At 38.1% G+C, this 19,153-nt stretch overlaps 2 protein-coding genes across 3 annotated transcripts; one reads left to right on the top strand and one right to left on the bottom strand.

The window, feature by feature from the left end:
* The first annotated feature begins 2 nt into the window (after positions 1 to 2).
* C17H12orf60 (chromosome 17 C12orf60 homolog) lies at positions 3 to 15,190 on the top strand. Of its 2 annotated transcripts, XM_004435503.3 has the most exons (3): positions 3 to 810; positions 5,138 to 5,224; positions 14,122 to 15,190. In XM_004435503.3, the coding sequence occupies exon 3, from the start codon at positions 14,146 to 14,148 to the stop codon at positions 14,866 to 14,868; it is 723 nt and encodes a 240-aa protein (XP_004435560.1). In that variant the 5' UTR covers positions 3 to 810; positions 5,138 to 5,224; positions 14,122 to 14,145; the 3' UTR covers positions 14,869 to 15,190. The 2 variants fall into 2 exon arrangements, with proteins under 2 accessions (XP_004435560.1, XP_087298836.1); XM_087442710.1 differs by lacking the exon at positions 5,138 to 5,224.
* On the bottom strand, positions 2,695 to 3,386 carry SMCO3 (single-pass membrane protein with coiled-coil domains 3). The gene has a single exon (XM_004435403.3). It carries the CDS (start codon positions 3,384 to 3,386, stop codon positions 2,709 to 2,711), a length of 678 nt encoding a protein of 225 aa, XP_004435460.1. The 3' UTR covers positions 2,695 to 2,708.
* Positions 15,191 to 19,153: the final 3,963 nt, after the last annotated feature.

The raw sequence follows: 19,153 nt of genomic DNA, 5'->3' as shown, positions 1-19,153 counted from the left end.
ACGGGCCGAGGATCCCAGCGTTTCTCCGCCCTGGAACCATAGAGAGTAACCAAGAACTCCAGGGCCAGAGTCTCTTCCGCTCCAATACGCTACCGAATTGGTTGGTTATCGGCTAAGGGCCCGCCCTCGCCACGCAGTACGACTCATTCGTGTCGATTGACACTTCTCTAGGTCAATAGAAATAAGAAAAAGGCAGCGGCTCTGATATATGATTGGCTGGTGAGAAGACTGCCCCGCCTCTCGGCCCGGAGGCATTCTGACCTCATGTCCGGGAGTTCGAGTTATTGCGCCGCCCGATACCGGCTGAATGAAGATAGGGAGGTGTTTTGCCCTGTTTCTGTGTCCTGGAATTGTGTTAGTTTTTGAATTTTCTTTTTTTCATGACGTAAGCGAGTGAGATCTTTGGGGAGCGTCTGTTCGAAAACGAATCCCCAACTAACACTTGCTACTGTGTTTGATGCGCTTTGCTAGCGTCAGGTCTGTCTGGAAGCGCAGTATGTAGTTGTTTATAGACACGCAGAACATTTGTACGCCCGAGCAAATCAGTGTCCGTATTAAGAGTCCCAGATTGCTAATCTAGAGGATTAGTCTTTTGAAGATGAAGTGTGGGGGTACATGTGCAGTAGGGTTTAAATTTACAATGGGGAAGTTGATTTACATTGGCTCTTTTCCCTTCTGGTCTTTTCACCAGCCCAAAGTCCTTTATGATGTCACTAAACATAGAGAATTATCCCTTAGCTCGAGTCTTCGTTCTCTCTCTGTCTTCTATCCGTTCTTAGTCTCTAAGACTCCTATCTTTTCCCCTTAAAGGTAAGTTTAAACATTTAACAATTCTGTTCTTAAAGGACGTGCTTGTTTATTTTTGCTCTTATCTGAATATCCCTTATAGGAAAATATGTTAGATACAGACCGATTCTTACTATCAATATAAAAATTCCAAAATATTGTTGAGATACATATTAACTTTTAGCATAATATGTAAATGTACATATGATATTGGTCCCTTGCCTGAACTAAGCCTTGTCTTAGAAAATTCTTGATTTGGTTTTAGACTGCATTTTGAGTTCCAGAAAGAGCAATAACAGGGTCTTGTAGTTTAAAGCTTATAAATCAGATGATAAACAAAAAAGAAAATAAGATTTAATTTTGAAGGTGAATTATATTGTGATGTTTTGCAACTAATTTAAAAAAGCAATGACAGAAGAGAAAGAAAATGAGTACATTTGAAAAATTAAAGTATTTCATCTAGCTTTTTAATTTTTGAGATAGGCTGAGGTTTTTAAATTTCAAGACATTTCTTGAACTTGGATGCAAAGATTAGTTATAGCGAACACATTCTTGCATCAACATCTTATTAATAATTTTGTAAGTGGAACCTAAGAGTCTTGGGGGAGTTATTAGTTGGTGAAGGATTTAGAGAACAGACATTTGCATCTTCAGAAATTCAACTGAACCATTAGGGCTCCATAGCCTCTGGATTTTTCTGAAATTAGGTAATTAGTGAAATAGGCCACTTAAAGCTTTGTATAGCAAGGGCAACTTCCTTCCTGCTAGTGTTAAAAATGAAATATCTTCTTCCTGAAAACTCATAAGGTGATAAATTATAACTTTCCTCTAAATGACAAATCCTTAAAAGAGTAACTACTTCGTCTCCTGCATCCTGAGTGCATTTTGTGCATATATAGCTGGGATTTGTTTGTTTGTTTATTTTTATTTTTTTGGTTGAGGGAGATTGTCACTGAGCTAATATCGGTGCCCATCTTTCTCTTTTTGCTTAAGGAAGACTGTCACTGAGCTAACCTCCGTCAGTCTTCCTCTAGTTTGTATGTGGGATGCTGCCACAGCATGGCTTGATGAGCGGTATGTAGGTCTGTGCCCAGGATCTCAACCTGTGAACCCCAGGCTCCCGAAGCGGAGCACGCAAACTTAACCACTACACCACCCGGCCCGCCCCTCCCTGTTTGGTTGTTAAATGTTCCAGAGTGTTCAAACTTTCACTTAAGGAATATTTAATCATCACACCACAGTTGGTCAGGGTTGATTGCAATTATAGAAACAGAACCGTTATCTTTTTAGTTTCAACTTTTATCTTTTAAAAATCTGTCCAGATTATAGTGTGTAATTAGTGGTTTACAGAACCATTGCCTCCTTTCATCATTGAAGTAAATTGTTACAAACCATATTTCAGTCTCTTCCAGTTTACAGAAAATTTGACTTAAACTGATGGTCAAAATTATGGTAGTATTTCTATCCCATTCGAAGACCCAGAGTTTGTGTCCAGGCAGAAGTTACTAAGTATGTCCCTTTATACGTACATGATGTCCAAAGGTGGTGGGAGAAATGAAAGTCTCTGCATTCAATGTAAATTTTAAGGATTTTGACTGGGAGTTAGAAAAGGAGAAGTTAACCCCTACACCTACTGCTCTCCAGTAGCATTCACAGTTATATTGATCTGGTAGAACAGAGTGAGAAGACTTCCTGGAATATAATCTTTTACCTCAGGGTCTAGCACCAACCTATCCAGGCATTCATTGTTACTGGAAAACTCTAGAGTCATCTAGTTTTAGCATCTCTAATTCCTCTTTCCAAGTTGTTTACTGTATTTATGCCTATGTTGGAAGCTTATGGAAAATGAACCTACTCAAAGAAGCAAAACTATTATTGAGAAAGAAGGAGAAAAGTATTCCAGTGGCAAATAAAGTGGCTGTTTATTTCATTTGATGTTTCACTGTGTTGGTGACCTCAGTAATGGCTTGATGATATTTTTCTGAGGCTGACTTGAATTCCACCAGATGCTTCTCATAACTTTTGATGGCCGCTTGAAGCTGCGTTTTCTCCACTGCTCCCAGGATGGCACGGATGATCATGTCTATGCCAAGGCCAAGAACAGCAACTCCTATACTGCCAAGGAGAGAAGCACCAATTTGAGCTAATACCGTGACCAACTTGTTAATTATGCCAGTTGTGACATTTGAGCCCACAAGTTTGACAGCCACTGCACTGGCTGCAGAAGTGGCTTCTCCCAGGATGACTGAAATAACCTTTTGTACTATTGCAATTTTCTCTGTTTCCCTTTCCTTAATATCCTGAAGTTTTCTGTAGAGAGTTGGCTCTAGTTTATCTTTTAGTGCTTCATCAACCTTTTGCAGTTCCTTTTGGATTTTCATCATGGCTTGAATGATGATATCGCAGTTTTCTTTGATGGTCCCATCTCTTTTCATCTCAATGGCGGCCAGGCTGCACGCCAAGTGCGTGTTTAAAACCCCAGTCAGCTTGTTGGTGGCATGGAAGCTGTCAGATAAGCAGTCAAGGAGCTGCTGGTGCAGACGGTTTACTTCTTGCCGCCTCCTTGGGTTATCTGGGTAGAGGAAATCACTCTGAGCCATATTTGAAATACAATCTCTGAAAAAGAAAATAGTAAATCTCTGCTAAAAATCTTGAAAAATATCTGCTGTCTGCATAGATTTGACCAGGAAATCTTTTACTTTGTGAATAGCAAAGTAGCAATATGCTATCTAAGGAATTCCTCAGAAAACTCAACAGGTTCTTCAAAACAGTTGTTTTTCTGAAACTTGGAGTCAGTGTATGGAAATGTGGGTAACAGAATACAACCTATTGATGCATTAATTAAGGCATTAGGTTTTGTGGTGGTGGTAATCCTAGATAGGAAATATTTGTGTTTATCAAGCATCTGTTAATAAACATGGTTATTTCCAAATAATATTTAATAACGTATTTGAAACAGACCTCACTTTGAAATGGTTAGCTCTTGATAACCAGTGCACCTTAAGTTCCTCAACCCTTAGTTACCACATTGAATAGACCCACCAGATTGATTTCTCTAATATTTGGAGTTAAATTAGAAGGGCCAAAAGAATATTAAGATCTCTGGGTTACAGGGCTATTCATATCTAACTTTGTTTATATACTCTGTTATCTTAATTTACAATATTCAAATCACTTTATATATCTTTACAGGCAAATTATTCTCTGAACCTAAGGCACATCCAAAGCAACACACCTGTAACATTAGAATCTACAAAAAGTCGTCGTGATAAGAGTATATATTCAAGATTCTTTAGATTAAAATCTCACTTGGGGAGAAAGTGGGCATGGTACAGGGGACAGTGCAGTTATCACTGTCTCTCTGACTCTCCATTTGCAAAGTTTATAAATTAAATTCTTTAGAATGGTCTATATTGCACTTGGCCATTATTAAGATAAGTTAGAGTTAGCCTGAGAAAGAAGATAATGCCATTTCACAAAAGCATTAAGGAATAAGCAAGAATACACCAAAGAATGAATAAAATAAGCCTGGTAGGAGCCTTCTTGTATTTGTACTTCTGCCTCAGAGTACCATGCAGAGAAAAAAGGAATGAGCATGTTCTTCTGAGTTTATTTGGCTGAAAGTTTGAGCCAAGTAAGAACAATGTTATTCAATGTGCATACTTGGAGTAGACTTACTATATGCCTGGCACTTCTATTTTTCGTTTAAACTCTTGGAAGAAAATAAAGAGAAAATGGAGTCCTCTTTATCTCTGTGGGATCTGGCACATTCTCTCTTTGAGCAGACAACATCCTGATTAATTTGGGCTCTGTCTATTCTAGGACCATGTTCTTAGCCTAGATATGGGGAATCTCAGAAGCATGGGATGAAGGAATGAAGATGTTTTTCTCTTAAGAAAGTAAACATGAAAATAACTTATCCTCCAAGTCATAGGGATATAATTTGGAAATGGAAAGGGGAAATTTTTTAAAAAATGGATTAGGAACATAATCCTTTATGTTGTTAAATTTAGAAAAATGTGTTGGTACTTCTGGTAGAATAAACTTTATCTTGGTCAGACATTCATTTTTATCCTTGATTCAGATCCTGCATACACACACACACACACACACACACACACACACACACACACGCATATGAGCACGACTGACACGCATTTCCACAAAACAGTACTTAGAAAATATCTCAATTCCATTTAAAGAAATTGTTTGTTTAGGATCTATTAAATAGTCCCTAAACTCACCATTCAGTTGCAAACCACAATTGGATAACCACAAATCTGGACTTTGGTTTTTCTTTCTTCTTCTAGGAATTTTCCATTAAACTTTTTTCTTTTGTTTTGGCTCCTAGTTTTCAAATCTTTTCATGAAGTGAAAATTCCAGTTTCTGACTTTGAATTCAGAAGATCACCAGCTACACCCCTATTCAGATATTTAGGTGAGAGGAGTCTTTCTTACCCTGAAAAAGTGGAAAATGTCTCTAGCAGCTATCATATGCCATTATCTGAAGGCATAGCTTCCAGAAAAGGTATGTGGTTCCATTACCTCCAGATAAACAAATGGAGAGATGGACCTTCCTCCTGGACGGGAGGTTGAATGCTTCGAAGTGGTCATTTCCTTCTCAGTTAATTTATTGTTTTAACACAACTTTACAAATTAATCCTAAAATGTATCTGAAAGGCTGAATAGGTGAGGCTACTTTTTTTTTCTGGAAAAGCAATGATGGGACTTTTTTCTCCCCAAATATTAACACACCGTAAAAACACAATATTAACCAGTATTGTACAAGTGCAAGAGTAGATTAATTAAAAATGTTAGTGTAGGGGGCCGGCCCGGTGGCGCAAGTGATTAAGTGCGCGGGCTCCGCTTCAGCGGCCCGAGGGTTCTCCTGATTGGATCCTGGGCGCGCACCGACGCACTGCTTGGCAAGCCATGCTGTGGCAGCGTCCCATATAAAGTGGAGGAAGATGGGCATGGATGTTAGCCCAGGGCCAGTCTTCCTCAGCAAAAAGAGGAGGATTGGCAGATGTTAGCACAGGGCTGATCTCCTCACACACACACACAAAAAGAATGTTAGTGTAATATATGTAAAAAAATCAAATGACAAACTAGCTAGAAGAATGTGGATAATTTTCAAATGTCTGTATGGAGGAGGACTTTATAAGCTTAAAACCAATGGAAAAAAATCACAAAAATTTGGCTAACAAAGATGATCATGTCTAAAGAACTGAAAGCAAACTGGGGAAAATGCAAGAAAAATGAAAAAGTATTAATTTCTATAAAGACTTGTTAATAAGGAAAACAGTAATAATCTAATAGCTAAATGAGCAAACAGCTATGAACATAGAGTAAAAAAAAAATAATAGCTAATTAATTGATGAGAAAAGCTCAATCTTACTGGAAATCAAAGACAACTTTTTCAACTACAAAAATAATATTTTCTCTCCTTTACATATATGTGCCTTGCACGTGCAATTTTATACCCTTCTTCCTAGGATCCAGATATCCATAATTTTGTGCCAATAACAAGTTTGAGTAAGACATGTTATGATTTGCTGAGAATTATTTTTTGCATCTAATGAAAAAGGACTTTAATTTTTTTGAGTCAGGCTTACCTTCCTAGTTCCTTTTTCTTTGAGGAAGGGCCTTGGGAGGGTTCCTTATGCAAATAGATCTTCAGCAGGCCTGCCACCGTACCTGCTCCAGTACTGAGTACAGTTCAAGATTATTTCCATCCCAACAGTGAGATAAATGCTAGAGAATTAGGTGGAGGAGAGGTGGGGTTTGAAGGTGAAACCAATGAATTATGTTTTGGACAGGTGAAATTTGAAGAGCCTGGTGAAGGAAGCAGTTTAATAATTCAGTAGCAATTTACCTAATGGAGTAGTGCTTTACTATGTATGAGGTAGTATGCTATGCTCTGTAGAGCATACCAAAAATGAAAAAAGACATGATCCTTGCTTTCCTGGAATTTCTAAGCTAGTTAGGAAGTTAAGACATTTAAAACTACAATGTCAAGTTGAAAGTAATATGTCGTACAAAATTAGAGGTAGTGCTTGATTTGTGCAAATTCAAATTTTAAAGAGCCCACACTTTATGTATATTGACACGGGAGCCATATGGAGACATTTGATCATCTAAGCAAGGTTAGCAATGTATACACTTTCAAATATGTGCTTGATATTTAGAGGAGAGTATATACCACATGGAAAACCGTAGTTGGCACCCTGCAGAGTTTCCACTATTGCCCATGACAATTTAATTCTGACTCTCACATTGCTTACTTCGCTCAGTGAGACAAAAGCCTTGCAATTAATTGGAGTCACATTTCTTAAAGATCAAGTTGTTACTTAGGCATGCCTCCAGTGATGTGTAAACCATATATAGTACGTACCTGAGAGGAGTTCTGGGCCTTATACTTTTCCCTATCTTATTAAATTTTCAAGGATGACCTTTTAAATATTGACTTTAAAATTCAATCTTTTAAAAATCATTTTAAAGTCATTTGAAAAATGACTTTTAAAGATTGGTATCGACAGGTAGCTAAGTAGTGTACTTAACCCAGCTCTGATTACCTGCACCTTTTGTATGGTAAATGTGAGCTTTTACAATATTTGTTATCACGTGATAGTGCTCTCTGTCAGTGAAAAAATCACTTTGAGCAGTTACTATCCACTTCTGTATAGCAGAGTTTGGGCTGTTAGTTGAATATTTTATTGTAATGTTTCATGAAATAGGTTCTGTAGAACCTGGGCAGCCTGATGGGGCGTTGGTAGCCAGCAGGAGGAGCTCTTGGTCTCTGGCACGCCTGTTTCAGCCCAGCCTTGGCTGAGGCAGCTGTGCTCTCTTGTGTTGCTGTATTTGGGCTGTGGGTGGGTAAAATTTTGTTTGATGAGCGAGTTCTCTTGCTAAAACGAAGTTTGGAAATCACACATATTTTGACTTGTTATTTCATAAAAAAGGAAGTAAACAAATCTGGAAGTGTTGGTGCCAGTGATCAGCATGGCTTAGGAAATGGGAGTGGAAACAAAGACTGGCTTCAGATGGATTCTTATTGAACCTGACCTCACCAGTTTGTTGAATTGAGAAGCAAACATTCAAGGTTAAAGCGCATATAAGAAATGGTAGAAATATGTTGCTGATAGTATCTAAAAGTTAAGGTTTATTTAGTAATACTATACAGTCGTTTTAGTTTTTCAGGAAAGGACCACCTTACAAAATGAAAGTGTATTGATTATTACATACTCAAATAAAAAATTCTCGGGATACTTTCGTGAATAACGGTAGTGAATTGACTCTCAGGTGGCATAGGAATTTAAAGAGAGAAATTAATATTGAAGTGATTAGAGGAAGTTTCATGAAGAAAGTGATGTGATTATGTGCTTTGATAAATGGTAGAATTATAACATGAAGAAATTAAAAGTAAAAGATTTGGCAAAACAAAGTATTTTAAAATATAAAGTCAATAGCACTAATGTATAAACACATTAAAATAGAGGAGGAAAAACACCCATAAACCTACCATCTTGTTTTGTTATTCCTTTTTAAAGTTTGCTTAAATGCATAAGTATTTTTACAAAGTTGTAATAGTGTAAATAACATTTTCATATTATATTAATTTACTTAAACATTTTCTCATATTTCTATTTTTGTAATCATTTTATTGGTTATATAAAATATTCCTTAAGATATCCTTACCATAATTTAATAAATTTCCAATTGTTTCACTATCATAATATTCTGATGAGCATTTTAATACACATACCTTTTTTTTCCCTCTTGGATTATCTGTATTATTTCCTCAGGATAAATTTCCAGAAGAATTATATAATCAATAGGAATTAAACTTTTATTACTTTTGATATGTATTGCAAATTGCATCCCAAAAACTTTTACACTGTCACCAAAAATAATTTTTTACACCAGGACACTGGGTGTGTGTCAAAGTCAAAGATGGTTCTGTTAAATGTTGTTAATTTGGGGGGCATAGAATTAAACTTCAACAAGAAGAGTTCTTGCCTTCTGAAATACATACTGAAAACATTAAGGATGAAATAACAGTCTCTGAGATTTGCTTCCAAAATCTGGAAGGGAGAGTGGAGTAGGTTATAGAGGAACTATGATTGACTTTGTTTTGATAATTTTTGAAGCTAGGTTATGGGTATGTGGGAGTTTATTATTGTCTTCACTTCTGTGTATGTTTGAACTTTTCCTATAATAACAATTAAAAAAGGGAAGAAAGATAAAACCGAGGAACCTAAGCCTCTGATGTTTAGTCATCAGTGCTCTCTGAGGTTTTCTGTTTCTCCCTGCTGTCACTTCTCCTCCCTCTCCGTGCTGGGTCCAGGTATCAGGCAAGATTCACTTATTTGGGAGCGTGGGAATAGGGTATAGGTAAAATCAGAAGCTTTTCAGGAGAAAATAAGAGGTACTGACTAGTTCTGAGTCTCCTTCTTTAAATTAAATCAAAACCATTCCTTTTAATTAAAAAACAAAACAAAACAAAACAAGAAGTTGATCATGATGTGATGACACTCTTTTTGAAGTAAATTCTTCTAAAGAATCTTTCTGACCAGAAAGCAGAATATCAAGGTCATTCATCAGCATTTATCAAATGCTCACTTGAGAAACTTCTATATGCCTTGAGGCATTTAAAAAAGTAGACAATATCCCTTGCCTTCAAGAAGATAACAGTCTATTTGGAGACACACAGCAAGTGCCCAATGATATTTAAATGTAATATAACTTATGAAGGAGCATAAGCACTCTACATTGACTAGTGTTAGATTTCACATTCATTCTTTCACGGATACTGAGTGCTTATGGTAATGTTAAAGACACGAAAGGAAACGTTACAATCCCGGTAAACAACACATGTTTACACAGGTGTCCTTTCATCCTTAATCCTTTCTAAAATTGATGTCTTTACTACTTTAGCTTCCCCTCTGACTTAATCAGTTATATAAGCTGTTAATTTTCTTCTTTCTCTGGTGTCTTCAGAGAAATAAATAATCACAAGGAACATGCCATAAGATCCTCTTAAAACAAGGTTATTTTGTTACTTTTATTATATTTATGGCTAGGATTCAAGACTGACATGTTATTTCAAATATCGTTTAATATGGAGAAACAGAATATTATATCAATACTAATAGAAATATCCACACTGCTTACCTTGCTGTGTTTCTGAGTTTAGTAGTCCCAGCAGCTGTTTAGGAATATTGTTGAAGTGCTTTCTCATCTGGTTTCCTCTGGATGTTTCTATTGGAATGTGATGACTTACAGGCTTTGCTAGTCTCTACTGGGTCCCTCTGCCTGTCTGGTTTAGAGACTATTTCCGCATGGCTTAGTTCTCAGAATTCTTCTGTTTCCTATATTAATATAGAATTAGTATATATTAAGTAATATAATTTGAAAGACTAATAAAGTGGTAAAACATTCAATTTTCTGTTCTTTAATGGACTTTTTATTGTTGAAAGTGCTACACAACTGAGCTAATTCAGTTCAGTAGAGAAGATGGCTCTTTGATTACAGCTCTCAGATTTTGGGATTCCATCTTGTCACTATTCCAGATAATAACTCTCCTTTAGCTTCTGTTGCATTTGTACCTCCATCTGTTGCTGATTGCTTTGTTTAGGTTCTCAAGAGATATAAACCCAGAAATTTCCGTCCAAATGTGTTTTGTGTGTGTACTCTTCTTTCTTGGCTAGGCATTCTGCTCTTTGTCACTATCTCTCTTGTTATCTTGGTGAATTGTCTTGGCAATATGCAAACCTTAAAGACCAAATTGACCCCTTTACCTGAAAGCTTAGATCAGAATTTTTTCATGTTTCTTCCTCTAGATTCTGTCCTAATCCCCATGGATTCCTCTATAGCAAAGACACCTTAGAAGCAAGAAAATCACTCAACTCCAGTATAACTTAGTGGAAAGAATCAGATAGTCCTGATTTTGTGTACCCAAACTACCACTTACTAGCCATGTAACCCTGGGAAAGCCACTTAACTCTCTAAATTTTTTCATTGGTGTAATGTGAGTATTAGTTTGTAATTTATGGGTTGTCATAAGGATTAAATGAGATAATACATGTAAAGCACTTGGCATAGTGCCTAATATGTGGCAAAAACTTACTAAATGATAGCTATTCTTTTTATATGAACAACAATTCCTGTTGTTATTGGGTGGGTAGAAGATACAGAACCAAGACACCAGCTAGGAGACTTGTAAAGTCTAAAGATGCTACCCTGTGTTCCTACAGAGTAGGACTAGTGGGGTATTATTTTACTTTTGTCCCAGTGGGTCATTTTGAAACTTGTCATATCTTAGGGACCAGGCATGTAGGGGCAGGGCAGAAAAAGGAAAAAGTATGTGTGGCCAGTCTATCTGAAGTGGGTATGGATGGAAAAGTAAGATTTCAGTATATGTGTGTGGGGGGTATGGAGGAGATAATGCAGTTGGAGGAATATGATGAACAACGGAGCTGAGCAAAAAATTGTTGAGCATTTTCAGGGAATGAAATTAAAATTAACCGACTATGCTGGTGGTAAAGGGTATATGTGAGAGCAGTGAAGGGAAGGCGGGGAGTGGGAAATGGAGAGCAGGTTGTAGATGGCGTTAAATGCCATGCTAGGAAACTGTATTTTATTCTCTAGGCAATACTGAACCATTGCAGGTTTTTTGTTATAGGCTAATATTAGTAGGTTTGGATTTCAGGAAAGTCACTTTATATAAATTGGATTAATGGATATGGACAGTAAAGCATGGATTATCAACTCCAAGCCTAAGGGAGCTGGACAAGATATGAACACTCACCCTCTACACCCTATTGTCTTACACTAAGTTAATAGGGTGTAGAGGGTGAGTGTTCAGTTTAAAGGGACAACCTCAACTCTAGGTAATTTTTCCACTTCAGAACAAGGGCTTAGTGCTGCCAGTTAATCTCATTTTTTTCAATAATCAATAGAAATGCACATTTCTATTCTTCAGTTTTTAAATTTGGCAACTGATACAAATTTTGAAAGTATATTGTGATGGGTCAAACAAAACACAACTGCTGGTTGGATTTTGCCTGTGGATTGCCAGTTTGTGACCTCTAGACCAAAAGTATTGAGATCAAATTTGAGACTATTAAAATTATGTGGCTGAGAGGTAACTGGGGTAGTAGTTATGGGAATGGAAGGGAGAGGAAGGATTGAAATAAGTTCAGAGAGAATGAACAAGTCTCAGGGACTGATTTGATATGGGGAAGAGAAAATGAAAATGGATTTTGAGCCTCAGCAATGAGGCAAAGGTTAAGAGGGAGAAGTGTTTTTTGAGGAGATGAGTGCAGTTTTGGATACATTGTGTGGAATATACTGGTGCAGTCACCAGGTGGAGATGACCAGTAGGTAGTTGGAAATGTAGATCTGGAGATCAGGAGAGCTGCTGAGGCTACAGTAGGAGATTTAGGAGTTATCTTCATATAGATGGCATTTGTGGTTATGGAGACAGATGAGATCTCAAAGGGAGAAAATGTGGAATATAATGAGGGCCAAAGGCCAGCATTGTAGAGCTAGGAGACTGGAGAGCTGTTGGTTGTATGAGGAGCAAGAGAAGCTTATGAAATAAATAAGTGCTTAGAGAGGATGCAGAAAGGCCAGAGTTGCACAACATCATGGAGGCCACAGGAAGAGAAAATTTTGAAGTAAGACGGGGTATTCAGCAATTTTAAATAATGTAGAGAACTCAAGGTGGTTAGTGCCTGGAAATAGATTTCATAATTAGAAGTTACTGGCACCCTATAGGAAAATAATAGAGGACAGAATAAATTACAGTGATGTAAATAATTTCTCTTTGGCAAATTTGAGAATTAAAGGAAGGAATGAGATGGAATCATTCCTTGAAGGGAAGTCAAGGTAAAACTTTTTGTTGTTGTTGTTGAGGAAGATTGGCCCTGAGCTAATATCTGTTGCCAATCTTCCTCTTTTTGCTTGAGGAAGATTTGCTCTGAGCTAACATCTGTGCCAGTCTTCCTCTATTTTGTATGTGGGTCACCGCCACAACATGGCTTAATGAGTGGTGTAGGTCCACACATGGGATCCGAACCCAAGAACTCAGGCTGCCGAAACAGAGCATGCCGAACTTAACCACTACGCCACAGGGCTAGCCCCAAAATCTTTTTTTTTTTTTTTAACTGACTAGGAAACTGAGTATGTATGTAGTTAAAGGAGAATGAAAAATTAAGAGGGAGAGATGGAAGATGCAAGATGTATTAGTCAGCTTGGGCTACCATAAGAAAATACCATTGACTAGGTGACTTAAACAACAGAAATTTATTTTCTCACAGTTCTGGAGGCTGAGAAACCTAAGATCAAGGTGCTAGCCCTTTCAGTTTTTGGTAAGGGCTCTCTTCCTGGTTTGTAGGCAGTCAGTCACCTTCTCGCTGTGACCTCACATGGTGGAGAGAGTGAGCAAGGGAGTTCTGTGGTGTCTCCTCTTACAAGGACACTAATCCTATCATATCAGGGCCCTGCCCTTATGATTTCATTTAACGTTAGTTACCTCCTTATAGGCCTTATCTCTAAATACAGTCATATTGGGGGTTAGGGCTTCAACATACGAATTTTGGGAGGACACAATTCAGTCCACAGCACAAGAGAAAGGGGAGATGATTGATAGAACAGAATGCTAGAGGAGATACCAAAAGAGGACCAGGAACATTGGTTAGAGACGTTAACACTCCTCTCTGTAGCAGAAGAGGATGAAGTGCAGGAACATTTTTAGACAGGACAGACATTTTGGGAGTTTGCATCAGATGGCCTTGATCTTCTTTGGAATGCTGCATCAGATGGCCTTGATCTTCTTTGGAATGCTGCACTCTCTACCTTCTGGGTCTACTGTTATCCACCTTCCAGTGTTATCTGATAGTTACTTTATATCTTCTGTCCAGGATTTTTAGTTGTTATCAGTAGGAAAGATTGGATAGAGTGTGTTTGCTTTATCTTAACTGGAACCAGAGCCCCTCTATGTAATTTTTAATGCTTTATCTAGTATTCTCCACTAGATTGAGGGTGATACCTGAGAATAGTGTCACTCCATATATCAGCATATCCAATTCAGGTTCTAGCACAAAATATTTGATATATGGTTTAAATTCAATGAAACACCCCCATTGTACTCTGTTTTAATTATTTTTGCTATTATTTTTATTAAAGCACAGGATCATTTCTGCTTTAAAGCTTGTGTAGCTTTCCAACCCTTGACAGGCATTATCCCAACATTTAGATTATACCTTTAATCTCTTTATGGTTGATAAATATACTTTTAGTCTTCATTTGGATTACTGCTTTGTTTTGCAGTGCTGAAAAATTTTTGTTGGAGAAATGTCTTCTGAGTCAGAAAAGGATAAAGAAAGGCTGGTTCAAGCTGCCAAAACATTGTTCTTTCACCTACAAGATCTTGCTTCCTTCACAAACACACTCACTGAATTGTTTAACAGCAGTATGAATACCCAGATCCTCTCGATGGCTGTGAAAGAAGATGTTCGTGTTAAGGATGTCTTTGAACAAATGCTCAAAATTTTTAAGGAGATGCAGTCTGCAGTAGATGCAAAGCATGACAAAATGCAAAAGGAACCTTTATGTTCCAAGATTGCAACAGCTATGTGCTCTCTGGTTGAGAAGAGTACCAATGTAAAGGAGTTGCATCAGGCAGCTAAAGAAGTGTTCAAAAATGTTCCTACACCAATCATTGTCTCCGTGCTGAATAGTGGTAACATCCTGGGGAGTTTGGAATCTTCTCTTTCACTCTTGATGGAATATCCCCTCATGACTCTTCAATTAAGTGACCTCTATAGAAAAGAGCAATCAGAAACCACCACGTCTGAGAAAAGCGAAAGTTCAGGTCCATGCAAAACCACTACAGTAGACACCTTGAAAAAGTTGCAGGATGCGTTAAAAACTGAGAATGCCAAGAATGCCATCGAGTCGGCCACAGATCAGTTGGAACAAATTATCAAAACTACAGGACCAATCTTAGAGATCCTCCAAAAAGCCATAAAGGCTATGGAAACCAAGATTTCTGTGTCTAAAAAAGCTGATGACTAGTGGGAGTGCAGCAGAAGTGCTCATTTCTGTCAGAAAATCAGTTCAAAACTTGTGAATTTTTATAGTACTTTCTAAGACCTTTGATGCCAGATGTGGTCTATTGGGACATAAGTGCAAAGAGTAGTCACCTGGCAAACCATTTACCTCAAGTTTTGTTTTATTCAAATAAAAATAAGTAATCAAAGAAAGTAGCCTTTCTTTCTTTCAAGCCACCTGCTTGAAATGGCAGATACCGAAAAGAATATATTGTTCAAAAAATCAAGGTAGTATTACATTTGAGGATGTTTTTAAACGTTATATTTCATCTTAAATCATAATTAAAATAACCCTAAATTAATTTCCACTCTTAGTAATTCTATTTCTAGTTACTACAGTGCGAAGTCCAGGTAAATATAAACGTTATCATTAGATAATCTGGCAGAAATGACTGTTCAAGCCTAGGAAACATATAAAATAACCTCTGCATTTTTTTCACTCGTATACCAATTTCTATATACTTCGGTAAGCCATCAATAAATACTTTTGATATGATTTTTCCGGAAGAAAATAAGAATAATGAATGAGGAGTAATAGAATTTTCCTGTTTATGTGAATAAGACCAGAGCTGATGATTTATTCTCGTTTGTCTCCTACTGAGATTTTATCATTAGGAGATACTAGAGTTTGAAAAATGGAGGTGCATGGGCCGGCCCTGTGGCTTGGTGGTTAAGTGCGCGCGCTGCAATGCTGGTGGCCCGGGTTCGGATCCCGGGTGCGCATCGAGGCACCACTTCTCCGTCCATCCTGAGGCCGAGTCCCACATACAGCAACTAGAGGGATGTGCAGCTATGACATACAACTATCTACTGGGGCTTTGGGGGGAAAAAATTAAAAAAAAAAAAAAAAAAAAGAAAAATGGAGGTGCTTTAACCTTTCACAAAGAAAAGACCATAACATTTGTAGAAGTAGGATTTCTGAGATGGGCTTGAATGGGGGAAGAAAAGGTAGACAAGTAGTCCATTTGCCTCCCATAACGTCTTTGGATCCCATGCATTGTAAATGAGTGTGTGCTCTCAAGATTGCCCTATTTCGCATGATACCTAATAGGAACTTTGTTGACAATAAGAAAAGCATTAATAACTCTAGTTATTTATTGGAATTTTCCTTCTGAGAATAACTGTTTTCCTCAGTTAAACATATTCTCATTTAAAATTTTAAATCCCATTTTCTCCTTTAAAAAGAAAACATATTTCCCTATACTCTGTTAAAAAAAAAAAGTCTGAAGCATGAGAACCTAAAAGGGAAAGAAATTGACTATGAGTGTTTGATGAAGAGGGAGGAAGAAAGCACTCTATGTATGTCCTTTTTAGTGATTGCCTGCTATGCAATAACTTACACCAAGGTTGCCAGATAACCTCCATCGTCAGAGCTACTTTGAAGTTGCATTTTTGTTAGCTTCGGCCAAGAGCTCGGCTCTAAAGCCAAGGCTGTCATTTAAGTACCACTGTAACTTTAGATAAGGAATCCTTTCCTTGCTCCCAAACAACAAGACCTTCAGAATGTCCTGTGGTGAGGGTCAGAGGATTTGACCATTTCCAGGGCTGAGAGGGCCTGGAACAAGAATGAGTTTCAATACATTAACTGCATTTTCTCTCAGCTGAAACCTGGCTCATTTGCAATAGTGTCTTATTTTGAGGAGGATCTTGAGCTGATCCGTTTGCTACCCTCCCCTCAAAAGTACACGTATATAAATGGGAGAAGGGAGGTGTGACCCTCACTTTGCTGCTTTTTCTGAACCTGTACGTGTCCAGAGTTTCACCCGCCTTCTCTTGGTTTTAGGATTGTTTCCCAGGATGTCGCAAAAGCTGGGGGATTCACTGGTGAATGAATGGACAAGGACCAAGAACAGTCCTGGGGCAGAGCTTTCTGTGAAATGACTGCAAGAAAGACTGGACGCAGTTCAAGAGAATGCCTCCCCAGATGTGAATGATGTTGGCCCCTTGATGTTAGAGATGGCTGGTGCCCAGTCAATCAAGATGGGTGGTCTTCAGATGCTGGTAGTGCTTGTGAGGCTGGCCATCACTCACAATGCCTCTCAAAAACATTTTCCCACCACTGGGCACCACCCGTCTGCCCCCTCTGATGACTTCTTGTCTGCTGCTGCTTCCCAGCTTGTGGAAATACTGGGGGGAAGCTGCACTCTCCTCAAATCTATTACTCTTATCTAGTGTTTCTCTCAAATGCTTTGGTTTTGGGTTTTCTCGTTTTCTCTCAATTCCTTCAGATTTTGAAGAACAAAGTGGGGAAGACTCACTTGTTTCTATCTTAACGCCTAGTCCCATTCCTCCTCTGAGGCCGTGAGCACAGTGTGGTCAAACTGTTTGAATGAAGCATAAGTGGGGAGAAAAAAGTGAACTGCCATAAAGCAAAACAAAGCAGTAACACATGGTCATTGACTACAAAATAATGAAGAAGGAAAAGGAAGTCCTGAAATACTTGTAATACCCCCCCCCCCCCGCTTTTTATCAGCCACCAATGTTTGGTACATCTTGATATCGCTGAAAGCATCTACCTCGATAAATGTTTGTTGAATTTTACCAAATCAAGAACTGGTTCATTCAGTGTAAGTCAATTTGAGTCAGATCATTAGACAACTCAGGCCAAGAATCCTGATTCCCCAAGCAAATCAAACTCTACAGAAATTTTCTTTCACTTGATTAATTTTTTTTAAAGTAAGAGTAAATAGAGAACTTCAGGATAATCAGATAGGCATATTAGAACAATGTATCATAAAGATAAAAATACAATGATACATGAGGCCACAGTATTTTTTGTATACATGAAAAGGAGAGATGTATGTATTGCTTTAATAAAATTATCATAGGAGATGATAAATACTATGCAACTTTGTAGTGTAGTCTGTCTTAACAATCTCTGTGAATTTATGCACAACTGAGGGTCCATTTTATTTTCAGAAGACACCCCAGACTAACAAAGGAAGAGAAATGACAGTGAACTTTTTGAAATGGTCTCCAGAAGTTCCATAAACTCAGACTTTGAATCAATTTAAATCATTGGTCCAATTTACGGACTTCTTGCACAAAAACTTTGGACCACAGGGACAGATTGAGGGAATGCAAACAATGTACATTCATCCTTAACTAAACCCACAAATGTACGTAATTCAAGAAAATAATTTCTGTCTCCAGAGATTTGTTTTGTAAAGCAGCAGCAGGAGGAGGAAGAACTAAGTTATCTTTTTAAAAACTTGGTTATTCCCTTAAGGATCATAATCACATAAATCACAAGCCTGGAGGGCTTATTAAACATAAATTTCTTGGTTTCTGGTTCCATAGATTTGGGGTCAGGCCCTACAATTCACATTTCTAACTTCAGTGATACTGATGTTGATACAGGGAGCATGCTTTAAGAGTCACCAACTTAGGAGAATTGTCTTGACTCAGAAAACTGTGATTTCTCATGGAGATCACATGCTTTAGGCTGGCTTTTTAGCTTAACTGAGTAACTTCAACTTTCCTCTCCAGTCCGCATTACTCCTTCACTCTGCCAGACCTGTCTCTTTTCTGACCTTTGTATACACTGATCATTCCTATATCCCACCTCTATTTTCTACTCAGCTTTCTCCTTTCCATCCATCTGAAGCCCCTCCCCTAAGCCTCACCTCTGAGAGAAAGCCGTATCCAACCACAGGCCAGAGGAATCTCATTTTTCTCTAAAGCACTTGTTTGTACTCGTTTTTGGTGCTAAGCACTTGATACACACCTGTGCTCACTGTTTTTTCTCCTTCCTTTCACCCCTGGCTCCCACCCCAATGTTCCGAGGCCTCGCTGAAGTGCTGCCTCCTACTTGAAGCCTTCCTGGCTTCTCTCTTGCTCAGTTAGAAGGAATCTCTCTTCTGAACTCTCATGAACAGAAGACTTGCTTTTCCCCTTTCTTTTGGTATTTCTTTTGTAACTCGTTTGTGTTCTTTTCTTAATTTCTCCCAAGAGATTGTAAACTTATGGAAGATCTGGCCCGGTCTATTCAACTTTTAATCCCCAAAGTGCTTTGTATGTAGTGTGGCTCAAGAAATGCATTTATATGGCACACACACACACACACAAAAAGCAAGATATTGGAAGGCTTTTCCTAACACGTTTCACCACCGCCTCACCAAGGGTCACTGCAAAACTCGTTCCTGGAGCATGCCCCCAGAAGTCTCTACTAGGTAGCCACTAACCTGCCAAAGACCCTGTGCAATGAATCACAGAAATTGTTCGTGTTTATGGAAATTTTATGCTTGCTT

This window comes from Ceratotherium simum, chromosome 17, assembly GCF_057802395.1.
Source record: "Ceratotherium simum simum isolate JZ-2026a chromosome 17, ASM5780239v1, whole genome shotgun sequence".
NCBI classification, from domain to species: domain Eukaryota; kingdom Metazoa; phylum Chordata; class Mammalia; order Perissodactyla; family Rhinocerotidae; genus Ceratotherium; species Ceratotherium simum.
Note: the sequence above shows the minus strand (reverse complement) of the source record. Positions and strands in the feature narration are given on the sequence as shown.

Coding starts and splice junctions, on each gene's coding strand:
- SMCO3 (XM_004435403.3), bottom strand. CDS start 3,386: ATGGCTCAGAGTGATTTCCTCTACCCAGATAACCCAAGGAGGCGGCAA.
- C17H12orf60 (XM_087442710.1), top strand. CDS start 14,146: ATGTCTTCTGAGTCAGAAAAGGATAAAGAAAGGCTGGTTCAAGCTGCC.